Here is a 25,302-nt window from a genome sequence, read left to right as displayed (position 1 = left end):
AGAGGGTGGGCCCAGGGAGGAAAGGCCGGAGCGCCTGGCCAAGGCCCGGCTCGCGGGTTCGGTAGGCGTCGGCCCCCAAAGTGGGGGCCCCCAGCAGCGTTCTCCTGTGGCGGAGAAGCCGTCCGAGGAGCGTGCGCTGTGCTTCTGGGCACTGGGGAGCAGGGGCGGGGTGGGGGGGGCGGCGGTGCCTGACTGGGACGAGACCGCTCGCGAGCCTCGGGGGGGACTGCGTGAGTCGGGGGGATGGACGAGCAGCGCCGAGATGCACCCCGATTTTATCTGAAAGGTAAGAAGCGAGGGGTCCCGGAGGGTGCCGCGGCGGCGGGCACCCGGCCTCCGCCGAGCCCGGCCCGAGGCTGTGAGCGAAGTCCGTTTCCCACACGTGGGCCCGGGCGGAGGCCGCGGCGCGGTGCCGCTTGCCCACGGGGCCGGGGGGGGGGGCAGGCGCCGATCACGCCCGCTCCCCCAGGCAGAAGCCGCCGCGGCCGCGGGACCCGGGGCCCGGGGCCCGGCGGCCAGTGGAAAATGACTGGGCAGAGTGCGCAGGCGCACTGCTCCACTTACCTGATTACTCTGCCCTTGAGATATTTTTGTCGAAAGCCACAGAGATAAGAGGAGCGTTGCCGTGGCAACCTGCTGCGGGGATGCTGTTTGGTGTCTCTGGGCTCGTTAAGTCGCCCACAGTTCCCATCAGCTGCTCCAGTGGCATAATTCCCACCAGCCGAGTGCTCCCCCCCACCGCCCGCTTCCTGTGCGGGGAGCGGGGGCCGACGGCCGTGGCCACAAGGTCCCTGGCCTCTTGGACCCGGCAGCTCGCGTGGTGGCGAGCACCGGAGACCCGGCCTCCAGCCCCCCAGTGACGACTCACTGCTGATGACTGTTGGTCTCCCCCTGCCCCAGCCGGCCCGTCAGCTGGGGGGCTGCCCGAGGCCCCCCGTGGAAGCCCGCGGCCGCCGTGTCCCGACTTGAGCCTCTGAGACGGGCACACGGCTGCCCACCCTCCGAGGGCCTGGCCGGGAGGGGCTGCTGTCAGGAGGGGCGGCAAGATCCCCAGGCCGCTTGCTTAGGTCAATGGTCAGGAGCCCGTGAACGGCCTGTTCAGAGACTTCCAGAAGCGGAGGGGACGTGAGACACGTTTCCTCGATCCAGATGTGAGATAATTTTGGGAACCGATACAGTCGTCGTGTGAGTGGCGGCTGCCGCCGGTCTCGACACAGCAGTTTCTCGTCCGAGGGGCGAGCATACAGTTAGCGCTCAGTAAACGCCCGTTCCGGGGTGGACGCCGGCGGCTGGGGGCCGAGAGGGTGGGGGGGTCTCAGTCGGCCGACAGGAAAGGAGCGTGAGCAGAAGCAGGGAGGGGGAAACGTCTCCCTCACCCACACGGTGCCTTAAGCCCCGGCTTTAACTCGGCGCAGCCGCCGCTCAGAGACGGGGACCGATGGCAGGGACAGTGGGGCTGGGGACACGGGCCCCCCGCCTCCCGTGCGGGGCGGGGCGCTGGCCTCGCCGGAGCCTGGGGACGCACGGGGGACGCTCGGTGCTCCCAGGGCTGTGAGCGGCCCGGCCCTCGCCGCCCCGCGGCTCGGTCAGCTCTGTGTCTGTTTGGAGCCAGAAGCTCTTTCTTCCCTTTGCATCAGACGTGACAAGGCACTTTCCCTCAGAGTCAGAGTTAATGGTCCTGGCCTCATTCTCCAATTACCTGAAATTGAGAATGAAAAACATCTCGGCTTCAGGTCTTACTCCGAAAATCTTTCCAAAGCGCACAAATCCCGGCCCTGCCTCGAGGGGAGGCTGGGCAGGAACAGAGGCGGGCGTGACCACGAGTCTCATTTGTGGGTGCAGTGGGTGGGGGGGGGGCTGGGATTTGGGCTTCTGCCGCGGAAGCCGCGGGACGGGAAGGCACGGGGTCCTGCCGGCCTGGGTTTCCTGCCCTGCGCCCGCGAGGCCGTGAGCACAGCTGCACGCCCGGACAAACGTGCGGGGCAGGGCCCGAGGCGGCGGGTCTTCCCAGCCCCCGAGGCCCGCCCGGACACGCAGGCCCCGCGCTGCCAGCTCCTTGTGACAGGGACGACGCTTTCGGACAGGGGGGCCCTCATCCCCCGACGCGACCCGGTGCCGGAGGCCTCGGCGAGCCCTCGGGCGGGACTGTCTCAGACCTGCGCGAGCTGCTAACTGGGTCCACGCCACGTTCTGGCCGGGCCGTAGCGCAGGCTCCTGAGCTCAGGCCACGTGAGTGCGCGCGGCCCCCGGCGGCCCTCCGCCCTCTCACCGGGCCTCTCTCCTCCGACACCGGCTCTGGCCGGGGCACCCGTCATCCTGTATCGCCGTCCCTCCTAGGACGCTGCCAGCCTCGCAGACGCCCTCTCGCTCTGGGCCGTACCTCAGCAAGGGCTCACTCTCTGCGTCATTGGCTGGAGGGGGCGCGAACCTTTCCCCGCCGTCTCTGGGCGCCATGGCACCGCATTCTCCTGCTTCTCGGCCGCCTCCTTGCTCTGCTCGCCAAGGACTGGGCGAGGCGGGGTCGGCGTGGGGTCGCTGGGTCCCGGCGGTGGGGGGCCTCCCTTTCCACACTCCACCCTGTCGTCACCGAGGCCCCCCGTGCGTGAAGCCCAGCTCGCCGTGTCCCGGGATCAGGAGCAGGCTCGCTTTCCGAAGGACGGCGGCCGGGGCTGGCGGAGAACCCAGCTTCCCGCTCCCGCTCAGCTCTGCCCCGTGGGGCCTGAGCTATGACCCTGGAGACGCCCGCACACATCGCCGAGCCCTTCGCCGTCGCCTCGTGCCTGAGACACTAACCGCGCAGGCGCCCAGGGCTCCTGCAGGGTCCGGCGCGTCACCCTGAGGCCGTAAGAGGCAAGGCGAACCCCGCGCCTCCCCCCCCCGCCAATGTTCTGAAATGCCGGTTTGGAGAACTGGAACCACGTGACGTGACAAGGCGAACGTCCACTCGCAAGTACGGGTGTCTGTGTGCTCGGCCCCCGCCCACCCCCCACCCTGGTGGCGGGGCTGCTGCGCGCTGGACCAGGCAGGCGCGAGCCGCGGGGCGTGCAGGGCCGGCCTGCTGTCCCGCCTCGTTCTGCACTGTGGACGGGTGACCATGGGCTGTGCGGCCACCGGCCCCACCCGTGCGCAGGGACCAGCCAGACCACGGCTGTCAGGAAACAGACGGGGAGATCTCCGACCCGCACGGTTCGCCATTTCTAACCCCGGGAAGGTAGTGCGGGCGGGTCGTCGCGCACGGGTCCCCCTGCTCCTGGGGTCCCCCCGCACGGTCCCCCTGCTCCTGGGGTCCCCCCGCACGGTCCCCCTGCTCCTGGGGTCCCCCCGCATGGTCACCCTGCTCCTGGGGTCCCCCTGCACGGGCCCCCTGCTCCTGGGGTCACCCCGCATGGTCCCCCTGCTCCTGGGGTCACCCCGCATGGTCCCCCCTGCTCCTGGGGTCCCCCGGGGTCCCCCCACATGGTCCCCCTGCTCCTGGGGTCCCCCTGCTCCTGGGGTCCCCCTGCTCCTGGGGTCCCCCTGCACGGGCCCCCTGCTCCTGGGGTCCCCCTGCACTGGCCCCCTGCTCCTGCAGACACCTCTCCTTCCGGGAGGTAACTGGCCTTGACGTCGTTTTCCCAGGAAAACGAGTAACCCCGTTTAGGGCAGCGCCCTAAACCCCCTTTCCTGAAATTCAGAACCAGACAGCAGCAGAGACGGGGGCCGACTTTCACTGACTGTGTCTGCCTTGCACAGACGTCCCCACCACTCCGCAGGGGGCCGCCTCGGCCCCGCTCCCCCCTCACCCCCGTCCCAGGCTGCAGGGGCAGGAGCAGCTGGTGGGCAGGGCTGCAGCCTGATTGGCTGAGGGCCGGACGCTGCGCTTTAAAAGAGGCTGCAGGCTGGGAGGCAGCCGCCCGCTTGACAGACAGCACCTCCCAGCACCTCCGGCCGGAGCAGCTCAGCTCGGCTCCCGCCGCCCACCCCACACCCCACAACACTGCCAGGATGTGCAAAGGACTGGCAGGGCTGCCGGCCTCCTGCCTGAGGAGGTAAGCTTCCGGGGCTCGGCTGGCCCCGCTCACGCGCCTCGGGGGTCTGGAGTCACAGGGCGGCCCCTCCCAGCTGCCCTCCAAGACTCGCTGGAAACCGGGACTGAAGTGTGTCCTCTGTCTGCGCACCTGGGCGCCATCGTGCCTGACCTTGGTTTTGAGGGCCGTCCTCCTCTGACCGAGCTGGCTCTAAGTGACAAGGGACGTGAGGTCTGGACGATGTGTTGCGGTCTCTGTCCACCACTGGGGTCAGGGGAGTCGTGCCTGGCTCCTGGGCTGGATGGCAGACCAGGTCGCGCTAGGGCGCGGCCCCCAGGATGAGGTTGGGCCCCTCCCCAGAAAGGCGTGGGCTCTGTGCTGCCGCTGGTCTCTCATCTCGGTGCCTCAGAAGCAAAAGCCAGGATAAAGCGTGGGTCCGGAGCCAGCACCTCGCCCCCGCCCCGGCCCCCCCCCCCCCGCCCCGGCCGGTTCTTGCAATGCCCTTGGACCAGCCGCAGAGAAGCGGGCTCTTCGGTCTCATCTCACACATGCTGGTTCGCCAGGCGCTGTGTCTTGATCGAGAAACACCTTAAAGATACACAGCTATTCACACATCCCTGACCTTTAGGAAAGGTCCAAGGACACGCACCCTAGGACACTCACGTTGGCCCGTGGGGCCGCCACGGAGCTGGCTGAGTCACCCGCAGGCAGACGGCGCCCTCCCCGGGGGCACCGACTCCCGTGTGTTCCCGGGACTTCACCAGGAGCAGGGAGGACGGTCCCTGTCCCGGGGTTTCCATGGCGCTTTGAGATGAAGCCGAGGGTCAGACAGAGGACGCCTGTGATGTGGCCTCCAACGTCCTGAGCCCAACGGGGCCGGTGCCCCGAGCCCCGGTCAATTCCCGCAGAACGCGAACCGTGCCGGGGACGGGGGGGGGCGACCGCACGGGGGGCTCTGCCGTCGAGGCGCTGAGACGCCGGCGTGGGGGGCCCCCCGTGTCGCCGGGCACGCTGCCCGTCCCGGTCCCCACCGCGTCCGACAGCGTCCTGCCAGCAGCGGCGCCAGAGGCCCCGGGGGCCCGGCCGGCTCCGGGTCACACAGGCAGTGGGCGCAGAGCGCACGAGACCCAGGCGCCCGACTCCAGCCTCCGCTGTCCTTACGTGTTCGTACTGTGCCGCCCAGCACGCTGACAGCTCTGCGTGATGGGGCCTGTCACCCCTCAGCCCCCGGAAAAGCGAGGGGCTCGTTGTCACCTTGGCATCGCCTCAGCTGTCACTGGGGGCGGGGGGTGGACTCCGTGACCAGCCAGGGAGGCAGAGGAGAGGAACGGTCGGGAGAGGGCGAGAAGACCCCACTCCAGGGTGGCCCTCGTCCCAGAGCTGACGGCCGCACACCCTCTCTGTCCCCGTCCAGTGCGCAGGGCGTGAAACACCGGCTGGGCCTCCTGCTGCACAAGCCCGACCCCCAGGCGCGCGGCTCCTCCCGCGGCGGGAAAGACGGCGTGGGCACCTGCCTGGTCACCTGTCGGAGGTAAGAGGGCCCCGGAGGCGGCCAAGGCCCGCGGCGTCCTTAGGGGAGGGCGTTACGTCCTGTCACGTGGATGTGGCCAGGCGGCTCCGTCCGCACGTCACACGCTCCTTGGAGATGTCCCATGCGTGGCTGGCCCTGACCGCCGGCCCGCTGTGCCACCCACGGGGAGGGACAGCTCTGCACCTTGGCGGCCCCGTGGAGCGCAGCGTTCGAGGCATTCTCTCTCCACGATGTCGTAGGGTGAGCCAAGAGGAAGTCAAAAGATGGGCCGAATCGCTGGAAAACCTCATCAGCCACGAGTGTAAGTCTCCCCCCTGCCCCCGGGGAGGGCGCGGGCCCTGGGGGGGGGCTGGCTGTCACCCCTCGCCCACCCCGCTGCCGGGCATGCCGAGGCTCCCGCAGGGACCATGGGCAACACCGCCTCTCGCCACACAGAAGAGGGTGGCGAGGTTTCCTGCGCGGTCGGCCCTGGCGGCTCCTTCCCAAACCCTTGGCGTTCGATGCCTGCAGAGGCATCTCAGAAACAAACCTCCTCCTCGCGAGGGACGTCCCGGCTCGGGCAGGACCGGGGCCCAGGAGACGCCGGACGTGGTTAAGGGACACGTCCCCAAGGAACCCCACAAAAGAACGGGGGATGCAGAGTCGTGGGAAACCACCTGGTTCCTGGGACCCGTTGGCCTCGTCTGACCCCGGGGCCCGGGCCCCCCGAGTGACGGCGCCCCTCCCCCGTGCAGGCGGGCTGGCAGCCTTCAGAGCCTTCCTGCAGTCTGAGCACAGCGAGGAGAACATCGACTTCTGGCTCAGCTGCGAGGACTACAAGAAGATCACGTCTCCCTCGAAGCTGAGCGCCAGGGCCGAGAAGATCTACCGCGAGTTCGTCTCGTCCCAGGCGCCCAAGGAGGTGGGTGTCCGTGGCTCCGTGGCGGGCGTCTCTGGGGGGAGCTGGCTCCTGGGAGCGGGGTGGAGCCAGGTGCCCTCAGCGCCCGTCCCCAGCCCCGGCTCACGGCTCGCCGCTGCCGCAGGTCAACCTGGACGCGCGCGCACGGGCGGAGACGAGCCGCGGCCTGCAGCAGCCCACGCGGACCTGCTTCGACGCCGCGCAGCGGCAGGTGCTCCAGCTGCTGGAGGAGGACTCCTACCCGCGCTTCCTCCGGTCCCACTTCTACCTGCAGCTGGCCGGCCCCTCCGGCCGAGGCCCCGGGGGGCAGGGCGGCGCCCCGCGCACCCCCGACGGCGCGACCCGGCTGCCCCAGTGCGCCTGACCCCCCCGCCGCACCCCGAGACGCCGCGGCCCCGGCAGCCACTCAGCCTCGTCCCGCGCCCGGCCCACGGCCGCCCCAGCCGTCCTCCCAGCTGAGTGACCTCTGGCCGGGGGGCCGTCATGTCATGGGGCGCCCACGGCACGTGGCTTCTCCAAACTCCGGGCGTTTGGATGAGGGCCATGATGCTGCACATACGTGTGCATGTGCGCACACGCGTCTACACCCGTGCACTGGTTCTGCGAGAAGGGGCAGGAGAGACCCTGGGCACGCACCCCGTGTGCACGCACTCACACGCACGTGCCGTCCCGGGTCCCCTGCAGTGGGACAGGGGACCCCGCCCCGCACTGCCGAGAGCGCCCTGGGGAAGGTTGGGACACGGCCCGGGCTGGGGGCGGAGCCTCCAGGAGACGCACCCTTGCTGTAACCACGGACGGCCTCCAGGCCACGCGGACGCCACACAGTCCGAGCCTGAGTGGGCTGCGCTGTCCTGGGCGGGCGGGCGGTCGCCAACGGGTCCCTGAGCTTCTGGCCTCCCCTTCGGTGCTGGGGGCGTGGTTGCCCGTGGCTGGGTGGGTCGAGTTGGGGGGCGGGCGCCGGGCTGAGGGCGGACGCAGGCCCTGTGACTCCAGGTGCCGCGGAGCAGGCCCGGGCCCGATGGCGCTGTGCCCCGTGGCTCCATCTCCCCACCCGGGTGCTCGGCCCAGTTTTCTGCCGAACGCGGGCGGCCCCTGCAGGCTTGGCAGCTGCGCGTGTTCCCACGGTGGCTCTCGGCTACACGCCTCCGCTCCAGGCCTCAGCAGGGCAGGCTGACATTCTAGCACATGCGTCTCCATGAACAGGCCCGTCCCTCCCTCTCCGGAGGGGGCGTCTTGTCCCCTGGTCTGTGCCAGGGCTGGCGGGCGCTGGGTGCGTCCGCCGGCTCCGAGCCTGAAGGAGAGAAGGAAGAAGACGCCGGTTGTCAGAACTGCCGTTTGGGACTTTTCGAGGCACGTGGAATCCTTGAACGCCCATTTGCGTTTCTCGCGAGGGGCCCAGGGTTTGTGACTGCTCTGCGGGCGGTGCGGGCTGTCCCGGGACGGGCGCCGACTGGCCGGGGGGCCGTTCTCACCTCGTTCTGGAACCGCCGACCGCGCCAGCGCCAGTGCACGCAGAGGACTGCGTGCTGAGCCCGAGGCCGGGCGGGCGGACTGGCCCGCTGCGGTGAGGACGCGGGCCCTCCGCGCCCCGCCCCGCCCCTGGCGGCCCCGTCTCCGTCTCCACGTCCCCTGGCTTCCACGTCGTCCCCTGCGTCTCCAGATGTCCCCAGCGTTCCAATGCCCCCCTCCTGGGGTCGGCCTTGCCCTTTGCACCCGCTGACAGGCCTGTGCGGCCGACTGGGGGAATAAAGGCTTTCACATGATGCCGTCCTTCTGTGTGCTTCCTGCTCGGTCGGGCCCGTGACCTCGTGGGCACTGGGCCTGGGCCGCCACCTGCTGCTGCCCCTCGTGCCCTGCAAAGGCCTCGCTCGAGGCCAAGACATCCAGCGCCACCGCATCTTAGTGACAAGGGCAAACGCCTCACAGACCCGCCTGCTCGGGAGCCCGGCGGTGCCGCGAGGAGCCGCAGGCCGCGGGCCACCGACTGCTGCACGTACCGTCTTTCGTCTAAACCGATTTGGGGTTCCCCCGCGGGGTCAGAGGTCGCCTTCCCAGGCAGCAGCAGCTCTCCTGCCTCCAGTACCCCCCACCCTGGCAGAGGACGGAACCAGTGTGGGCCCCGGGGGGCAGGGGGCGGCTGTGGGTGCCGAGGCAGGTCCCGCCGCACTGCATGAACCCACCTTCCGAGGACGGCGTGACACACCACACGCGCCGGGTGCTGGGACAATGCCCCCCTCCTGGGGTCTGCCGGGAACCAGGGCACAGGAGGACCCACACTGTCGGGACCCCGCCCGTCCGGAAACACGCGGGCGGGTGCTCGCCCCGCCTCGCCGCGGGGCGCCCGGCCCCCAGCACGAGCTCTGCCTCCGGCGCGACCCTGCCCACCTGCCCCTCACCCGAGGCCGCCCATGGCCGTGCTTTGGAAAACGCCTCCTGCTGCTCGCCGGGTGCCGGCTGCTGCCCTCGGCCCTTCGCGTGAATAAGACACTTAATTCTCACACCAAGCCTGACTCCTGTCAGAGGCCTCGCGCCGCTAGATGTCCGCTAAGATTTACAGAGAAGGAAACCGAGGCACGGGGACGGTACGTAGCTAAGGCAGACACGCGATGGCAGAGGACAGAAGAGGAAACAGGGAGCCACTCCCAGGGGCCGAGGCCGAACGCGGAGGACCGTTCGGAGCCACCCGGTGGGATGGGCCGGGCTCCGCACACGGCCTAAGGCCGGACGGCCGCCCTCGCTTACCTCAGACCCTCAGACGTGGGCTCGGCGCCGCGTGGGCGGAGGCCGCCGAGCCGGACGCTGCCTGTCGCCGAAGCCGGTGTCCTGCTGGGCGCTGCTGGCGCCAGCGCCAGAGGTCACCCAGAAGCATGACGCGGGGGAGGGGACAGGGTGCTCCGTCGTCTCGCACGGCTCGCGGCGGGCTTGCAGGACGACCCGCGAGGGCCGGGGCGCTGGGTGGCAACACTCGGGTCTCGGGCGCGTGGACGGGGTGAGCGGCCGGGGAGAGGGCTGGCTTCCCAGGGGCCACCCGCAGCTCCGCGGCAGCCGCTTACGCCCACGAGCCGCTCTCCGGCGCAAGTCTCTCTTTCGTCTTTAACGCCTGAAGGGAGAAGAAAAAAATAGCAGGTCAGCTCTCCTCTGGTCCCAGCTCACCGCTGCGGTGGGGGACGCCGCACACGGGGCATCCTAGGCTGTCGGCCGCTGCAGGGGCCACACGGGGACTGGTCTCCAGAGGGCAACAGGCCTTTGACACCTGCTGCCGGTCACAGTGCTGCTGCCTGTCCCCGGGAGGGAAGCCAGCGGCGACACGGGGCCCGGGGTGCAGGGAAGCGCCCCACGAGTCTGGCCAAGGCAACGGCCCGTGCAGCGTGACCGCGAGCCGGATGGCGCACCCGCCGCCCCTGGAGAGATGCCGGCCGAGGCTCCCGGACCTCGGGGAGCACGACTCCGCAAAGCTGGCTGTGGCCCGGCCGCGAACGTGCCTCAGCGGGACGCGGACAGCGGCCTTGTCGGCCAGCCGGGCGCAGAGCACAGGGGCCGGGCTCCAGGCCTCGCTCTGCGCACGGGGTCCCCGGGGGCCTGTAGGAGCCTCCGCGGCTTCTCGGCTTCTCGTAGGCAAAGCGAGTGCTCTGCCCTCACCTGCTCCAGCCCCTCTCAGAACCAGGTGGGAGCAGCCTTGCAGAGCCGTTCTCAGCCCACTGAGTGGGGCTGACACAAAGGGCCACAGCCCCGCCGGTCACGGCACCTTCCCAGGGAGGCACCGCTCCGTGAGATGCGCCGAGGGGCTCGGGAGCCACGGGCGCTGCCCCGGGCTGCGGGGAACGACCGGGCCTGCAGCGGAGCCGTGTGACTCTCAGCCCTGCGAGCTGGTGAGAGGGAGGCCTGGTGTCGCCGGGGACCCCCCGCCCCCCGCCCCGCGCCTGACGCTCTCACCTCCGGACGGTCTGAAGCCCGCACTGAGGGGTCAAAGGCTCCGCCGGCTCAGACGCGCCACCTGGGACTCTGAAACCTGAGCAGCTGTGGTCGGCCCGATGAGCCACGGTCCGGAGAAGTGCTTTCACCTGGAGGCTTCGCCCACGGCTGATAAACACAAGGCCCCTTGCGCGAGCTCGACACAGACGCCCCTTCGCTGCTTCTGCCCATTCTCAGTCATTCTGGGGGACAGGAGGGGGGATGTGTCAAGACATGCGCCACCCCCAGACGCCATTACACCTTTTTAGAAGAGAAAGTGGTTTCCGAGGAGCGAGGTCAGCCCATACCCCTGCCCCCCTCCCAACGCGGAACAAGGGGTGTTGAGAGGCGAAGCCAGGACAGCCACCTGCCAAACGACAATCGAGAATGTATCTTTTTTCTCTGCTTTTTTTGAACGGTCGGCAAGGCGTCTGGGGGACGTGTGGGGATAAGGGACCTGAGAGCTGTGAGACTTACGTACACAGACACGGAGCCTCGGGGGACGTGGGCCAGGTGGCTCTCCGCCGGAGGGCGCGGGGGCCGAGCTCCCGCAGCCGCCTCCGCCCGCGGCCGGCCTCCCCTCCGCTCCGACATGGTCTCGGTCACCGCGGCGGACAGGGGCGGTGTGCTGTGGGAGGGGCGCTGGCCCCTGAGGGCCGTGAGGGGCCACGGCCGTCTGAACGGCCTTCCCAAGGCCTGGGGGTCCGGGGAAAGGGCCGCCTGGCAGGTGCCACGTCCCGGTGGTTTCAGAAGTTGAAACGCCAGACCTTGGCTTTTCCGGCACTCTTAATCAAAGGTTCCGGACTGCCTGCAGACCCAGCTGGTGGGCACGCGCCCGCGGAAGCCGGCCGGGCCGGCGGGGGGCCCGCTTCTCCCTGGGAAGGTCTGCGTGCTGACTCGTAGACACGCATGAGTTACAGGTGGGAGACGGGGAGGCCCGGGGCAGGAGGACGTGTGTGCGTTTGGGGTGCGGCTGGGTACGTGGCCGTGAGAGGCGGCACTCGGTGGCTCGTGAAGGGACCGTGTGTCCTGAGGCTCCAGTCTGCCTGGAGACCGTGGGGAGCCTGGAGAGGTTTCGGACAGAAGAACCTCGCGATCTGATCGATAAACGCGCCCTGCACGCTGCCCCCGCCTCCACGTGACAACGCTCGCCGGCGTGGAACGAATGCAAGTGATAGTTTGCAGCTGGTGGTTGAGAAATGCCACCAGAAGACGCCGACAGTCCGTCAGGAGCAAGACGCCACCGCATCCGAGTGCCCCCCCCCCCCACAGAGAGGGGCCACACGCACGTCCATCCGTCTGGGCAGAGAGGGCACATGCACTGTCCCCTCCAGCCCCGCCGGGGTCCCCCCACCTACGCTCAGCAGCCCCTCCGAGGTGGGCGGGGGGGGGCGTGGGTCACTCGTGGTCTCGCCGTACCCCACCCGCTCCTCACACACCTCCTGCCCGCCGGGAACCTGCTCCTGTCCAGCTCCTCCCTGTGTGACCCCCCCCCCCACCCGTCACAGACCTCGGCCCGTTCCCTGGCCCATCGGCGCAGCAAACCCAAGGAGCAAGGAGGACGCGTGAGGCTGTTTGTGGTACACATTTAATACAATGTATGTGATCGTGGTTACAAATACTGTTGGGTGCTTTACCTAGAAGTGCCAGGCGCGCAGTACAAACCTACTGGATACAATATCAGAAGATAAACGCACGTATGGGGTCGAAGTATGGGGTCAGCGCCGACGGCCGGGTCCCAACCCCTCCTTTCTACTCCTTTCTCTGAGCCGCGTCTCCTGAAGGCGTGCTGCGAGTTACAGCATTTTGAAAACACGTAGTTGCCACAGATCCTGATGCTGTGACTTAAAAAGAACTTCCGGCAAACACTCCCCAGATGACGGACTCTCCAGCGACAACTTTCTCGGCAGCTCCCACTGTTTGTCTGAATTAGTCTCCCAGGTGAATGCGCTCAGCATTAGCTATTACGTAATCGCAGTCGGACCCAAACTCGCGAAGCGTCTCCCCCTGTGGGGAAGTGGAGGGAAACGCATGGGGGGGGGGAGGACAGCCTCAGGGAGGAAACGCGTAACTCGCACGCGGGTTGAGAATCTGGTATACACGTTAAAGAGTTTGATTTGCAGCTTCTCTCCTAGAACTAAGATGGTGATGATTACTGTCGAACAGCGAGGTGCGGATGACATAACGCTGTCTCGGGTCTGCCTTTTGCCCTTCGCTCTCTGCCCTGAGTGTCCACTCAAAGCTGCGGCGTGTCCTCACTGGAGGAGCCGGTGTCCAGCTGGGTGACACCGGGGAGCACGTCCTTGGGCAGCCGCTGCTCTGGTCGGCCCCAGGACCTGCTGGGGCGGACGTGTGTGTCACACGGACAGCAGCTGCCGAACCGCTGCCCAAGAACCTGGTCCCGGGCGCGGGGGAACCACACACCGCCGGTGGGATGGAGCCCGGGAGACCGGACGCCGTGACAAGGGCCGCTTTCGGTCACGGGCGGTAACGTGTCCCCAGCAAGCTGCGGGGTGCCGGCTCTCACCACTTGCCTCCTCTCCTTCCTCCCTCCTTTTCTCATGACTCCTTCCCTCATACACCTGCTAAACCCCCAGGAAACAGGGACAGTGGCCTGCTGGAGGGAGGGGCTTCGGGGGTGAGCATCGCGTCCCTGACATAACGACAGCCTCGAAAGGACTCGCAGTCATTCCGAGATGGGGCAGGCGGTCCGTCTGGTTTGAAAGCAGGTACCGAAACGCCCAGTGTTGGTCTGGGAGAAGGGGAACGTGCATGTGTGAGCGTGTGTTGTGTGTGAGCGTGCGTGTCATGTGTGTAAGTGCGCACACGAGCACGCGTGTGCACACGTGTGCGGGACTGGTCTCACCGCCGAGCACCGCCTGAGCCCTGATCTGCTCCGGACTCGCCGGTCCATCCAAGTCTGGCTCAGCCCCAGATCTGCCACCAACCCCAAACCTGCCCCGCGCAGGCGGCGGCCTCGCTACGGGCACCGGCCCCGGCCTTGGTCCCCCTCGAGGAGGAAAAGCCCACACTGCTGCCCCGCGGACCACAGCGCCCCACGTCCTGGGCCACGTACGCTGCTGCCACGTTTCCACACGGGGGGGGGGCGCGCGCCGTGGGGCCACGGGCGACCTACCCAGGGGTGGAGGGGGGAATGATAAACGATGCCACACAGCTTTTTTTCCTGGGAAAATCATCCTAAGTCTCCTAATTTCCCGGAATTAGGAGAATGCATTTTCTTTGTGTCACCATGGGAATTTATGGTGACAGTTTTTCTTTTTTTTTTTCTTTTAAGTTTAAAAACACTTTTCAAAAGAATTCAAAGAATTTTTCTAGAGCAAGTCTAATGCGTTTGCTTTCTCACTTGGGGCTGTGGTGTTTGTGTTCCCTTGAATCGCTTCATACGTGCAAAGAGGGGCGTGTGCGCGCGCGCGCGTGTGTGCGTGTGTGCACACATGTGTGTGTGCGCGCATGTGCGCACATGTGTGTGCATGTGTGTGAGCGTGCGCGTACGCACACGGTGCTTTAGATTTAAATTCGCGTACCTGCACACGCGTGCGTGCCGCCGTGTGCCTGGAGGGCGTCCCTTCCTTTCCCAGCCTTCGCACCCACCCTCCCCCCCGGGTTCGGCTACGGAAGGTGGGGCCCCCTCGCCCGCCCTGACGGGCCTGCCCGCTGCCCAGTGCGCCGTTGACCTGCGACCACAGCCCACCTGCGTCTCTGGGAGGACCACGAATGTCACATCGATTCTCTGGGCATTTTCAAACATTCAGCTATTTCAAATACTGTGAACAAAATGCTTGACTTTTCAGTTAAGTTAAACATTTTCTGAATGTTTCGGCATCAGGAAGAAGTGACTCACTTAGGTTCTCGGGCCCCTAACACTTCGAGCTGCATGCGAGAGCCAAGGGCTGGCGATTTCGCTCTGCTCGGGGGCCGTGGGGGCAGCTGCTGGAAGGCGGGGCCAGGGCGTGTCCCGGGCTGCAGGTCCCTGCCACACAGATGCGGGTGGTGAGAGCTCCGACCGCGGGTGGTGGCTCGTGCTGCGGCCCCTTCGGAACGAGCAGTGTTGACGAACTGCGGCGAGCTCAGGCCCCACACGCAGCTGCCGGCCGTGGAGCCTGTCCAGCCACTGCGGGACGCGGAACGGCAGGTGCTCGGGACGGGCGTGCCGCTTTGAAGCGGCAGAAACAGGAAAAACCCGACAGGCGCGCTCAGTGTTTTCGGGGAGAAAGCAGGTCTGTAGTTGCCTAACGTCCCACATTTTTAGGAAATAACTGAATAAATGGGCTACAAACTTGTGAAATGCAAAACTACGCGGTGTAATTACTTACACATTTCAGAATTTTATCAACTGCCAAACTTCTTACTCAGTTCACTGAGTACTGCCCTTGGTCACCCTCTGACGCAGCTCACTGATGCTCCTTACCACCGAGTTGTGACTTATCTAATGTACTGAAGGTTAGGAAAAAAATTCTAGCAAGACTTACGACAGTGAAACACAGAGCTAAAAGCTTAAACCCATGAAAAGGCCACGGCCTCCCCACCGGCTAAGCGAGCAGGCTGGGTGCAAGCGTGCACTTCGGCCACTGGCGAGACTCCTCACACGGGGGGGGGGGGGGCGAGGACGGCGAGGGGGCCCAGGAGTCACTGCGTTCGCACAGACCAGCGCCACACGCTCTCCCCGTCTCCACAATCTCCAGCCAACGTGGCGCCGCCCCCAGGGGGAGACCGGCACCCGAGCGACACATTCGCTCACAGGTCAGACAGCGCTGCCTCAGGCCACGCCCGCTGACTCCTATCATCCAAGGTCAGCGGTCACGAGGGGGTGACCGCCACCTGGGACCCGAGTCAAGGCAACGAGTGAGCCCGGTCACTCGCCCGTGACGCCGGCCTCCCCGTCTGCGCCCCCCGTGTCGCGGGCCGGGCTGACCTGGGGCACCGTCACCTGAGCGACGCCCATGTCCTCGCCCGGGGCGGGGGCTCGTGGTTCTGATGGGGGGGGCGGGGGTGACGGCAGCGGCCTGAGCAGGGGGCGGGGGGAGGGGCTGCGAGGGGGAGGCTGCGGGAGCGCGTGGGCAGGGGGTTGGCGCCCGGACCCCCTGCCCGGGCGCGGCTCGCGGCGGCCTCACGGCGCGGCCAGGCCGTGGCCCCGCAGCGCGCGGAAGAGCGGGGAGCGGACGAAGCGCGGCAGCGAGTCCTTCTCCATCAGCGCGCGGACCCGCTGCTGGGCGGCGTCGAAGCTGCCGGGCGAGGGCGCGGCCAGGTTCCGCAGCGTGAGCTCCCTGGTGGGGTGGTCGATGTTCACCTGCGGGCCGGGGACAGCGTCAGGAGCCTGCGCGGGGCGTGGGGCGGGGGGCGGTGGGCCTTCCCACCCGAGGACGCACCTCGGGAGAGCTGCCGCCCCACCCTGAGGCCCAGGGGGCCACCGACGCCCCAGGGGGCTCAGGCCGCAGGTCGAGACCCAGCCAGTGACAGGCCGTGCGGGGCAGAGCCTTGGCCAGCGCCGCACGTGTGAGCCCCGAGCACGGGGACGGGGGGGGGGGGGGCCCGGCCGCCCTGCGGGAGGCGCGGAGGGGACTGTGTGCGGTGAGGCTTGAAGGCGATGTGGCCCCTCAAGGTCACAGAGCGAGGAGCGGAGGATCTGGAAGCAGATGTGCGCCAGGTGTCGCAGCCCCACGGTCGGCCCTCCGCGGTGTCGGGCTCCAGGCCCCGTGGAGAGGGGACAGGGCGAAGGCCGCGGGGCCCCGGGCCCCGGGGAGCAGTGGAGCGGGGAGGGGCAGAGGCCGCGCCGCAGGCTCGTCCAGGCCCCCCGGCGGCTGCTCCCCGCCACGCTCGCTCCCTCGCGTGAGACAGAGAGCGAGCTGGGAGGCGGCCTCGCTCAGAATGGCGGCAATTCCGACAATGGCAGAGCCAGCCCTAACTGCATTTTCCTAAAAAGCGACACGTTTAAAACTCTCGGACGCGCTGCGCCCACTGGGGGCAACAGCGGCTCACCCCCGTTTCCCGAGCCCAGGCCTCGAGTGAGTCGAGCTCTGCACGCTCTCCTGGAAAACACCGCCCCGCTGATTTTAAGTACAGCCGCGTGACAGTCGTCATCGTCCGAGTCACCCCCACTGCGCCGCACGGCCACACCCCCTTCCCCCGCGGCTCCGTCGGCCCTTGGCGTCGGCCCGGCACATCCAGAGAGAGACTTGGCTCCTACTCGCCTGGGTAGATCTGCTGTGTATGTCGATCTGCTACTCGTTAACGAAACAGTAACTTAGGTCAAGATACAAGATCTGAAGGGTTTTTAAAGCAATCACAGCTCCCACGTGTGGAACACACTCCGGGACACACGCCTGCACGTGGGAGCTCTGCGGCGACGGGCACGGGCTGGGGAGCTTCGGCGACAGACCCGCCTGCAGCCACGCGTCTGGGAGGGGCTGGGCTGGGGTGCCTGCACCCGCGCGTCTCAGACACTCGCAGCAGGCGGCCAGGCCCGGGACGCATAATTACCCCGAGCCCGGCTCGGGGGAAGGCGGCGGGCGGTCTACCTGGGGCCCCGCCTGTTTGCTCTGGGGGCTCAGCCAGGGTTTCATCTACTTTGAAACTGCACTGTTAATGTCTCGGGCTTCACGACGCCACTGGCGCTCGAACGAGGAGCCTGCAGAACACGTTCCCCGGGACCCCGGGGCCACCGGCCAGTCTGGACGGCCCCGCGTGAGCGACACTGCGCCGCACCCTGGGGCGCGCGGAGGGGAACGTTGGTGGGGACGGGGGGACCCAGCCGGAGTCGGGAACCGTGTCACATTCGCCCTGGATGGGTCTCCTTGGCGACATCATACGCAGACGGAGGGTGGCCCGGCAGGGCGGTGTCAGAGCCGGGAATGTTGGTGGTGAGCACGGGGGGAAGGCGGAGAAGCAGAGGTGGCTCTGGAGAGGACCCCAGATCAACGCCCGCAGCCCGACCGAACCCGGACCCCCAGGACTCCGCCGCCTCGACCACGGCGCCCTGCACGCCGTGGTCCCGACCCCCACCTCTGTCGCGGAGGGAGCTCGGCGGTCAGAAATCAGTCCGCCTGTCAAACGGATCTGCCCTTTAAGAAGGACCAGTGGTGAGCGATTCATAACCAAAGGGGTAAACACCGAGCGGTGGGACTCCAGGTCTGGAGCACCTGGGGGTGCGGGGGGCGGGGCGCGGTCCCTGTCGAGGCGTCGTGAGTACACTGCTGCTCCCCGTGGGGCTTGCTCGGACCCCTTCCGTGCTCAGCTACGAGTCCTGAGGGGCCCGCCCCGGAAGCGGAGTGGCCTGGCTGAGACACCACGGCCGTCTCCTGTGGCCGCCCCGAACCCCGCAAAAGGCTTTTGAACTCGGGTGTCGCCACCAGCGAGGAGCAGAACACGTCCCCGGAGCTGCCCGTGCCGGCCCGATTTTCACGAGCAGGTGCCCTGTCCCCCACCTAAGCTGTACATGGCAAAGGCCTGGGGGAAACAAAGGGGCGGAGGGGAGCCGAGGGAAAAGGGGGCGCTTCATGAACAAGGAAGGGGGAAGGGAGGGGAGGGGAGGGGAGGGGAAGGGCAGGGGCGCCCCCAGGCGCCCTCAGTCCAGACCCCGAGATGCGCCTCGCGCCCCTGCGGAGCTGTCTTCACTCGCCCCGTTTCCCCAAGGCCAGACACTGAGTTCGGAGAGACGCAGTCACTCACGCGGGGTCACGCGCGCGCGGTTCCCACCGCTAGACCGAGGTCCAGGCGGGGCTCGCGCTCACAGCGGCCCGGCCGCCCCGCCCCGCCCCCCGGCACCCACCTCCCTGGGCGCCTCGCTCTGGATGAACTCCTCGTACATCTTCCGCGCCTTCTCAGCCATCTGGGCGGGCGACGTGGTCTTCTTGTAGTCCTCGCAGGCCATCCAGAAGTCCAGGTTCTCCTCGCTGAACTCGGACCGCAGGAAGCTTTTGAAGCTGGCAAGCCCGTCTGGCAAGGGAAAGGCCTGGCTGAGGAGACGTGTCTCTCCCCCACGTGTCCACCACCTGTCACTTATCTGTGATCTATCACCCACCTATCTCTCTGCCCGTCGCCTCCATCCACCAGCTATCCGTCCACCCACAGCCCGTCCGCCTCCCTACCCACACTCACGGTTATTCTGCAGGAGCTTGTCCAGGGACTCTGGCCACTGCACGGCCTCCTCCAGCGACGGCCTGGACCGAGGGAGACAGGGCGGAACAGATGATGGACTTACAGACGAATGACGTGGGCAGGGAGGAGGGGGACGTCGAGGACATAAGCTAAGTTGGCCACGAGCCGTGGCGAGTTCCCGCGGCCCCGATTTCTGTAGAAGGGGGCGCGGCTGGGAGGACGCTTGGTCGCGTGGAACAGGGGCAGCTGTTTGTGCCCGCGGACGCGGCTCCGGAGCGCAGGGGCAGCTGGCCTTCCCACAGGCCGCAGCAGACGCCGTCTTGGGGGCCAGGGATCTATCTGGGCACCTTTTTGTCTATCTTTTATTTTATTTTTTTCAATAGTTTAATTTTTTTTCCTAATAAGAATAAAAATGTTTTTAAAAGTAGAAAATGCTTTTCTGAAAAGGGATTGCCTTTTTTTAAAAGCAAAGGAGGTAAAAATACATTCCGTCCAGAGAAGGTTTATTTTATCTTCTGAGGTCTGTTTTCTTCTCTGAGAGGAGAACATGAGTACAAGGCAGCAAGGGCGAGTTTAAAGCGGGGCGAGGCGAGAGCGTGGCCCCTGCAGCACGTCCCCTCCTGTGGGTAGGAGGTTGGGGACCTGCGGGGGGTGGGGTGGGAAGCGCTCTGAGGGCTGAGATGCCACAGGGACGGTCTCTGGGGGCGGGAAAAGGGGGGACGGGAGGCGATAGAAATGGCCCAGGAAACGTCAGCCCCAGGAGCTCCCCCCAAGCTGCTTCTCTCTGAACCCCACGTTCAGGCGTCTGTGTGGGGCGACAAGGCAGAGGACCGGAATGGGGAGTGTGGTCCTGTGTGTGTCACAGAGTCCGTAACCATCACGTCATTCGCTTCGAAATGGACTTTTTGATCAGTGGCCACTGTGGACTGTGGCCCTTCTCCCCCAGGGCCACGCCCCTCCCTGGGCCACCCCGTGCCGCACACTGAACCAGCCCCGCTCAGAGGCGGGAACTCAGTGCCATCTCCCTTCCAGCCGGGGCTCGCCCTGACCTCGGGCAAGGGGGACAACGGCAATGCCCGCTTCGGAGGCCGTCGGACTGGAGAGACCGGCGGCTCACACGAACTGAAAGGACAGAGGTCAGAGGGCGTCCTGCGACTGGCCGCAGGCCCGCGGTCCCCCGACTCCCAAGGAGCAGGTGACGGGCTCCGAGTGCACCCAGCGTTCCTTCTCCCCGTTTCCTCGCTTGCTGTCCCCGGCACCTCAGCTGTAAGGGGACAGGGCATGTCACCGTCCCAGCAATGACGGGCCCCGCAGGCAGCAGGGCCGAGGCCGTGAGCTGCCCCGAGCCAGGGTCACCGTCGCAGCACCCGCTGTGCCTGAGCCGACGTGCGTGTGCGTGTGTGTACGTGTGTGTGTGCGTGTGTACGTGTGTGTACGTGCGTGTGCGTGTGTGTACGTGCGTGTGCGTGTGTGCACGTGTGTGCATGCGTGTGTGTGTGTACGTGTGTGTGTGCGCGTGCAGACGGGAGGGCCACGGCCTGGCCAGATGCTGACTCACGGCCGGGAAGACGGCCCAGTGCGCATTCAAGAGAAAGAGCTGCTCACAGGTTCACGCCCCCAAGGGACAGTCTTCCGTCCCCTGCCGGGCCTGGGAGGGATGACCAAAGCTTGGCGGACTGCCCTGATGTCGGCCCCTCCCTGCCAGGGAAGCGCCCCGAGAGGGGGTGCAGGGGGGCCGGCGTAAATGGCTGCCTGGCCGCAGGGCGGCGAGTGGACGGGCACCCCCCCCCCCCGTGGGAGCGATGTGGACGGCGACGCGGGGGCCGGTGGCGTTTTACAGGCTCCGGTCTGTCCCTCCAGCCGGGTCCTGCCGTGCACGGCTCGTGCTCCAGCCGGGTCCTGCCATGCACGGCTCGTGCTCCGGACACGGGGTCCAGAAACCTGCGCCCTCAGAACCGGCCCGGGCAGGCTGTGAGGACCGCCAGCGCGCTCGAGGGTCTCTGGGGAGGGGTGGTGGGTGCGCTGGGGCCGGCCCCGCCCTGAGCACAGAGCTCGAAGCCACCTGAGCACTCACTTCTGGGTCTTGGCCGGCTTCTCTGGCTTCTCCGGCTTCTCCGGCTTCTCCCCACAGGGAGCGACGAGGTCGACAGTGGCCTCCGGCTTCTGGAGGAGGATTCCCAACTTGACCTTGATCTCCTTGGCCCTGAAAGGAGACGGAGGGGCTCAGGGCGCGTGAGCAGCAGGCCTGAGAAAGACGCTTCCCTCTGTCGGAAACGAAAGCCCACGTCCCCCTGCGGCAGAGGGATGCGCACGCACGGACGGGGCTTGGGGCCCCGGCGGCTCCCGCTGGCTGCTCTCTCTGCGCCCCTGGCTAGTGCGCTCGGCCGCGTCCCGACCCGCGCTACCGCTGTACGGGCGTCGTCCGCCTTTCGCGAGGCAGGCCCTGCAGCGTCAGCCCACTCCGGAGGGGAAACTGAGTGACAGCTTGCGCAACTCACTTGGGAAGCCAGCACGGGGCGGGGCGGGCTGATCCTGGAGCCCGCGGGCCACGCGCCGCGCTGCCCACCAGGCTTCTGAGGGCTCCGGTCCCCGCTCTGCCTCGATGACGCGTCTAACACTGAGAAAACGTCGACTCGTACTGCCTGGCCTGTCCCCTCATCTGCCACGTGACAGGCTCGGCCCGTGCGCCCGTCAGCCACTTCCAGCTGCGAAGCTAAATCCCGCTGCTGGGTGATGTGCTCCCCCAGAAAGTGCTCCCCGTGTGCGTGGCTTTGCTCGGTCCCCGGGTCCCTGCCCACGTCCCTGCGCACTGAGCCGTCAGGGATGAGCGGCGGCTGCCAGTGGCCGAGTCGGCCGCGCTGCACTGGCCCCCGTGGACATGCCCGTGGCACGCACGGTCGGGGAGGGGGGCCCGTACGGCACCCGGCCCCTGGAAGACCCGGTAAGAAACACGAGCGAGCCGCCCTCACTGAGAAGAGGGCGCGCCCTGGCGTAGGCACCCAACATGCTGCAGACTTTCCTGTGGCCAGCTCGTCAACACTTACACACAGGGGGACGGTCAGTGCTGCGGATGCCGCTCGGAGCGGGATCCGTGTTCTAGAAACGTTCCCCGTTCCCACGACTGTCCTGTTACGTGTGTCCGCTGATGGTCATCGCAGCGCCCGGCACACGGGTGCTGCTTAGTAAGCGTTCACTGGACGGATCCCGGATCCACGTACAGAACAGGGCGGGATGGGCGCGGCGGAGCAGGGCGAGTCAGAACGAGCCGCCTGCCTGACGCGCGGAACGGGCTCCCTTCCACCGGAGGGTGGCGCAGCTCGCTCCGACGGGCACAGAGCTGGCCGCTGGAGACACCTGCCGCAGGACGGCACAGACCGCGGACCCCGAGGCCTCGCGCCGCCAGCACAGCCCAGGGCTCTGCTGTCACACCACCCGCCCCGCGCTGCTATTTAACGATGAAGATTAAATCTAAAAAAAAAGAGTATTGTTTTCCCAAGCACTGGCCACCCCCCCACACAAGAGTTCCCATGGAAGTCGAGCTATTTCCCATGCTTCTGTGGCCTGGCCTGACATGCTCATCACTGAGGGCAGGTCACGGGCGGGGGAGGGGGTGGTGACGAAGGGACAAGACAGACCGGACAGAAGCGGCCTAGTCCCCATGACCTTCAACTCTCTGTCTCATTCAGAGACTGGCGGCGGGATTTCTGGATCTTGGAGCTTCGGTTTGGAAGCTAGACAATGAACAGTGGGGAAACGGTCCCCGGGTCAAGGAAGCCATGTAGACGGCTTGTTTTAGGCTCCGGAGGAGGCGAGCCTGGGGGCATTCCCCACGGCAGCCCCTGGGGCGCCCCGTGCCACCTGCTCTGAACCGCGGAGGGGACCGCGGGCAGTGTCCAGCTGTGCGTGGCCCCCACGCCGCTCAGCTCGCTCTACAGATCGCAGGAGGAGGAATGGAAGAGGAGAGGGGGCGCTGCGGCGGGCGGGAGCAGAGAGACCTCATCGACGCCGGCCCGCGTCACGCCAGGCCATGAGCCAGCGGCTCCAGGGCGCGGTGTGTCCGCTCACGCCAACCCGGCAACAGAGACGAATGCCAGGCCTCACACGGCCAGGACGTCTGGGCGACGTGCACGCTCGCCTAATTGTCGAGGGGTCTGTGGAGCGAATGACGACGTGACCAGGAGCAGCGCGAGGGCTGGCTTCTGGCCTGAGGACGGAATTAGAATTCAGACCCTCTTTTCTCCTGTCCGACCTCCAGTGCCCGCACCCGGCATTCCCAGGACGTCTATTTTCAAGAAGGATCTACCTGCTGGCTCGTTCGCTCACTTGCCAGGCTCACAGCAAGCACTGTCGGGCCTGCCCTGGAGTCGGGTTCCACAAAATTACGAAGGCAGTTTCTGACCTCCAGTCGCTTCCACCTTGTCAAGACCCGTACGCATCGCCTGCCGGGGCGCAGCAGTGGGGGAGCGAGCCCTCAACCGGAGGCCCGTGCCCCTGCCCGCCCCGCCTCCCGCCCGGGGGCGTCCTCGATGCATCTCCGCCAGGGGGACCAGTGCCCCCTTCCTCACCCCCACCGGGCTGGCAGCTCCCGAGAGGGATCTGGTCCCAGCGCCGAAGGCAACTGCGACAGCTCGAAAGGCCATCCAGGGACGTCACCAGAATTATTTCCTCACTAAGAATCGAGACTAAGCTTTTCTGAGCGACATCCCCCACCTCCACCAAACAGTTCGCTCACTTCCGTGGTGTGACAGACATTCACAGACATATCTGCACCCGCTTCGCAAGGGTCCCTGTCACCTACGGCAAGCCTCCAATTCACATCCATTGCACAGAGCACGACCCCAAACGCAGACTGAGGCTCTGCCACACGTCCTGGGCTTCGGGGACGACCCTGCCTCTCACTTCTGCCGGCTGATTTAAGCCGGTCTCTGGCCCCTCCATGCTTACCTTTCCTCCACTGCTGGCCAAGGACACACTGGAGGCTTGAGAAAAAGCAGGATTCACTCACCCTGCAGAGAGCCCCGAGCCCCGGCCCCTCTGTGGCTTACCAGCCACGAAAGGAGACGCGCGACCTGCGCATTCGGTCACCCTGCGCTGAACTGTCCATGCCAAGACCCGCGGAGACCGTGGAGGCCACGGAGGTGGTGGCCAGCTGAACGGCTGGTGACACGGCCACGAGGAAACAGCCTTGCTCCCCCGTTCGCGTCCCGTGGCTCCTGAAGTGCCCAGCACCGCCACACGCGCCACGGCCACCAGCGGCGGCCTCCGGAACGTCCGGCCGAAGCCTGATGTGGGCAGACAGCCGCGGCGGTGAAGGGACGGGCTGAGGGCCGGCGCCGGCACGCACACCTGCGCCCCTCCCTGGGCAGTGCGCGCCAGCCCCCCGTGACGCCCCGGCCTCTGTGGCTCAAGCACTGCTGGCCCCTGCTCTGTCACGAGCGCGCTGCGCTTCCACGGCAGGGAGTGACGCAGGTTTGTTTCCAGCCACCAGCCTTTGCCGGAGACAAGTCCGTTTGCTGTGATGCCGTCACTTTAAAAATCATTTCGAAGTTATTTCTAGGGCAAATGTCACCAAGAGCAAGCCCTGGGCGCGTACGGGACAGGAGAGGCCACAGGTGCCCGCCGAAGCCAGCCTCCCCAGGGGACGCGCCTACAGGGATGGAGCCAGGAGCACAGGGCCACCTTGACCTCCTGTGACTAACGGAGGCTCAGCCCCTCTGGTCTGGGGGCCAACAGCGTCTGTGCTCCTGGCTCGTCGGGGCCCTGGGGACGCTCCCGGGCACGGGGGCACCCAGGGGCCTCCACGGCGCTCTCCGTTCACCTGGGGAGGATGCCAGCCGCCAGCGACCGGGTTGCGAGGGCTCTCCTCTGTCCAGCTCCCCGCTGCGTCTAACGGGGTCAGGACGCCAAGAACCTGAGACGCGAGCCCAGGCACACTAGCACGGGGTGCTGGGGACGCGGCCCAAGGCCCCGCCGGCGTTCCGACGCCGTGCCCGGTGTTACTCAGCCCACACAAGCCGTAGTGAGTGACCCTCAGGGGCGCGTTTACGGAGAGCAGATAACCTGCCCACTACTGTGGAGCGGCCAGGCCCTGGGCAGTCCGGGCTGGGGGTGGCCCCCCACCGCACACTGGCCGCACGAGCGCTGCCCGGGACGGGCTGCCGTGGGCACTGCGGCCACCTGTCCCACCGTCCCCAGGAGACCCCCCCCCCATCCCTACCCGCCCGCCATGGCTAGGCCCTCACCTCTCCAGGCATGACTGGGGCAAAGCTGCAAGTCCTTTGCACATCCTGGCAGGCGGCTCCTCGCGTCGAGCTCAGCTCTTAACAGCAGAGTGGTCTGCAAACTTCCGAGACGCCTCCCTCTGCTGACTATATAGAGGCCGGCCCTTCCCAGCGCTGCCCCAGCCAATCGGGGCCTGGGCCGCTGGCTGGGACTCTGGGGAGAAGGGGGGGCCGCCTGCCTCCGGTCCTCCGTCCCAGGGTCGGGCTCCCGCTGGCCCCACCCATGCGGGCTGCTCATTGTAAGGTCAGCAGGACCCACGGGGACTCGGGAGCCCTCTGCCAATCCCTGGCCTGTGCTAAGCAGCAGTTACGAAGCCCCTCCAGGCCCTGCCATGTCACAGGCTGATGGCGCTGCAGGGCTCCGCCACACAGCCCAGCCCTGCCTCACTGGGGGACACGGAATGGGCTGAATTATAAAATATTTAGCCTAATCCATCAACACTCGTATGTTACTTTTCATTGGTGTCATTTAAACCCGATTACTAAGGGGAGGGGCTTTTTGTATTTTACTTTTGAAAA

General features: G+C 66.9%; 2 protein-coding genes across 2 annotated transcripts; one reads left to right on the top strand and one right to left on the bottom strand.

Annotated features, from left to right (window-relative positions):
- The first annotated feature begins 1,686 nt into the window (after window positions 1-1,686).
- Window positions 1,687-8,107, top strand: LOC107502464 (regulator of G protein signaling 4). The gene is made up of 6 exons (XM_036234715.1): window positions 1,687-3,186; window positions 3,675-4,028; window positions 5,422-5,538; window positions 5,778-5,839; window positions 6,273-6,439; window positions 6,561-8,107. The coding sequence occupies exons 1-6, from the start codon at window positions 3,095-3,097 to the stop codon at window positions 6,798-6,800; spliced, it is 1,032 nt and encodes a 343-aa protein (XP_036090608.1). The 5' UTR covers window positions 1,687-3,094; the 3' UTR covers window positions 6,801-8,107.
- A 7,404-nt stretch (window positions 8,108-15,511) lies between these two features.
- LOC107502465 (regulator of G protein signaling 5) lies at window positions 15,512-25,179 on the bottom strand. The gene is made up of 5 exons (XM_016129685.2): window positions 24,745-25,179; window positions 20,577-20,705; window positions 18,503-18,564; window positions 18,174-18,340; window positions 15,512-15,695 (listed from the first exon to the last, which is right to left on the bottom strand). The coding sequence occupies exons 1-5, from the start codon at window positions 24,786-24,788 to the stop codon at window positions 15,516-15,518; spliced, it is 582 nt and encodes a 193-aa protein (XP_015985171.2). The 5' UTR covers window positions 24,789-25,179; the 3' UTR covers window positions 15,512-15,515.
- Between the last annotated feature and the right edge of the window lie 123 nt (window positions 25,180-25,302).

Source organism: Rousettus aegyptiacus, unplaced genomic scaffold (assembly GCF_014176215.1).
Source record: "Rousettus aegyptiacus isolate mRouAeg1 unplaced genomic scaffold, mRouAeg1.p scaffold_m13_p_17, whole genome shotgun sequence".
In the NCBI taxonomy this organism is placed as follows: domain Eukaryota; kingdom Metazoa; phylum Chordata; class Mammalia; order Chiroptera; family Pteropodidae; genus Rousettus; species Rousettus aegyptiacus.
Note: the sequence above shows the minus strand (reverse complement) of the source record. Positions and strands in the feature narration are given on the sequence as shown.

Excerpts from the sequence above, each read along its gene's own strand:
- LOC107502464 (XM_036234715.1), top strand. The coding sequence starts at position 3,095 with ATGGGCTGTGCGGCCACCGGCCCCACCCGTGCGCAGGGACCAGCCAGA. Across the intron at positions 4,029-5,421 it reads CCGGCCTCCTGCCTGAGGAG|TGCGCAGGGCGTGAAACACC; the intron begins GTAAGCTTCCGG and ends GTCCCCGTCCAG. Across the intron at positions 5,840-6,272 it reads AAACCTCATCAGCCACGAGT|GCGGGCTGGCAGCCTTCAGA; the intron begins GTAAGTCTCCCC and ends TCCCCCGTGCAG.
- LOC107502465 (XM_016129685.2), bottom strand. The coding sequence starts at position 24,788 with ATGTGCAAAGGACTTGCAGCTTTGCCCCAGTCATGCCTGGAGAG. Across the intron at positions 18,565-20,576 it reads AAGCCGGCCAAGACCCAGAA|GCCGTCGCTGGAGGAGGCCG; the intron begins GTGAGTGCTCAG and ends CCCTCGGTCCAG. Across the intron at positions 18,341-18,502 it reads CAAGCTCCTGCAGAATAACC|ACGGGCTTGCCAGCTTCAAA; the intron begins GTGAGTGTGGGT and ends TTCCCTTGCCAG.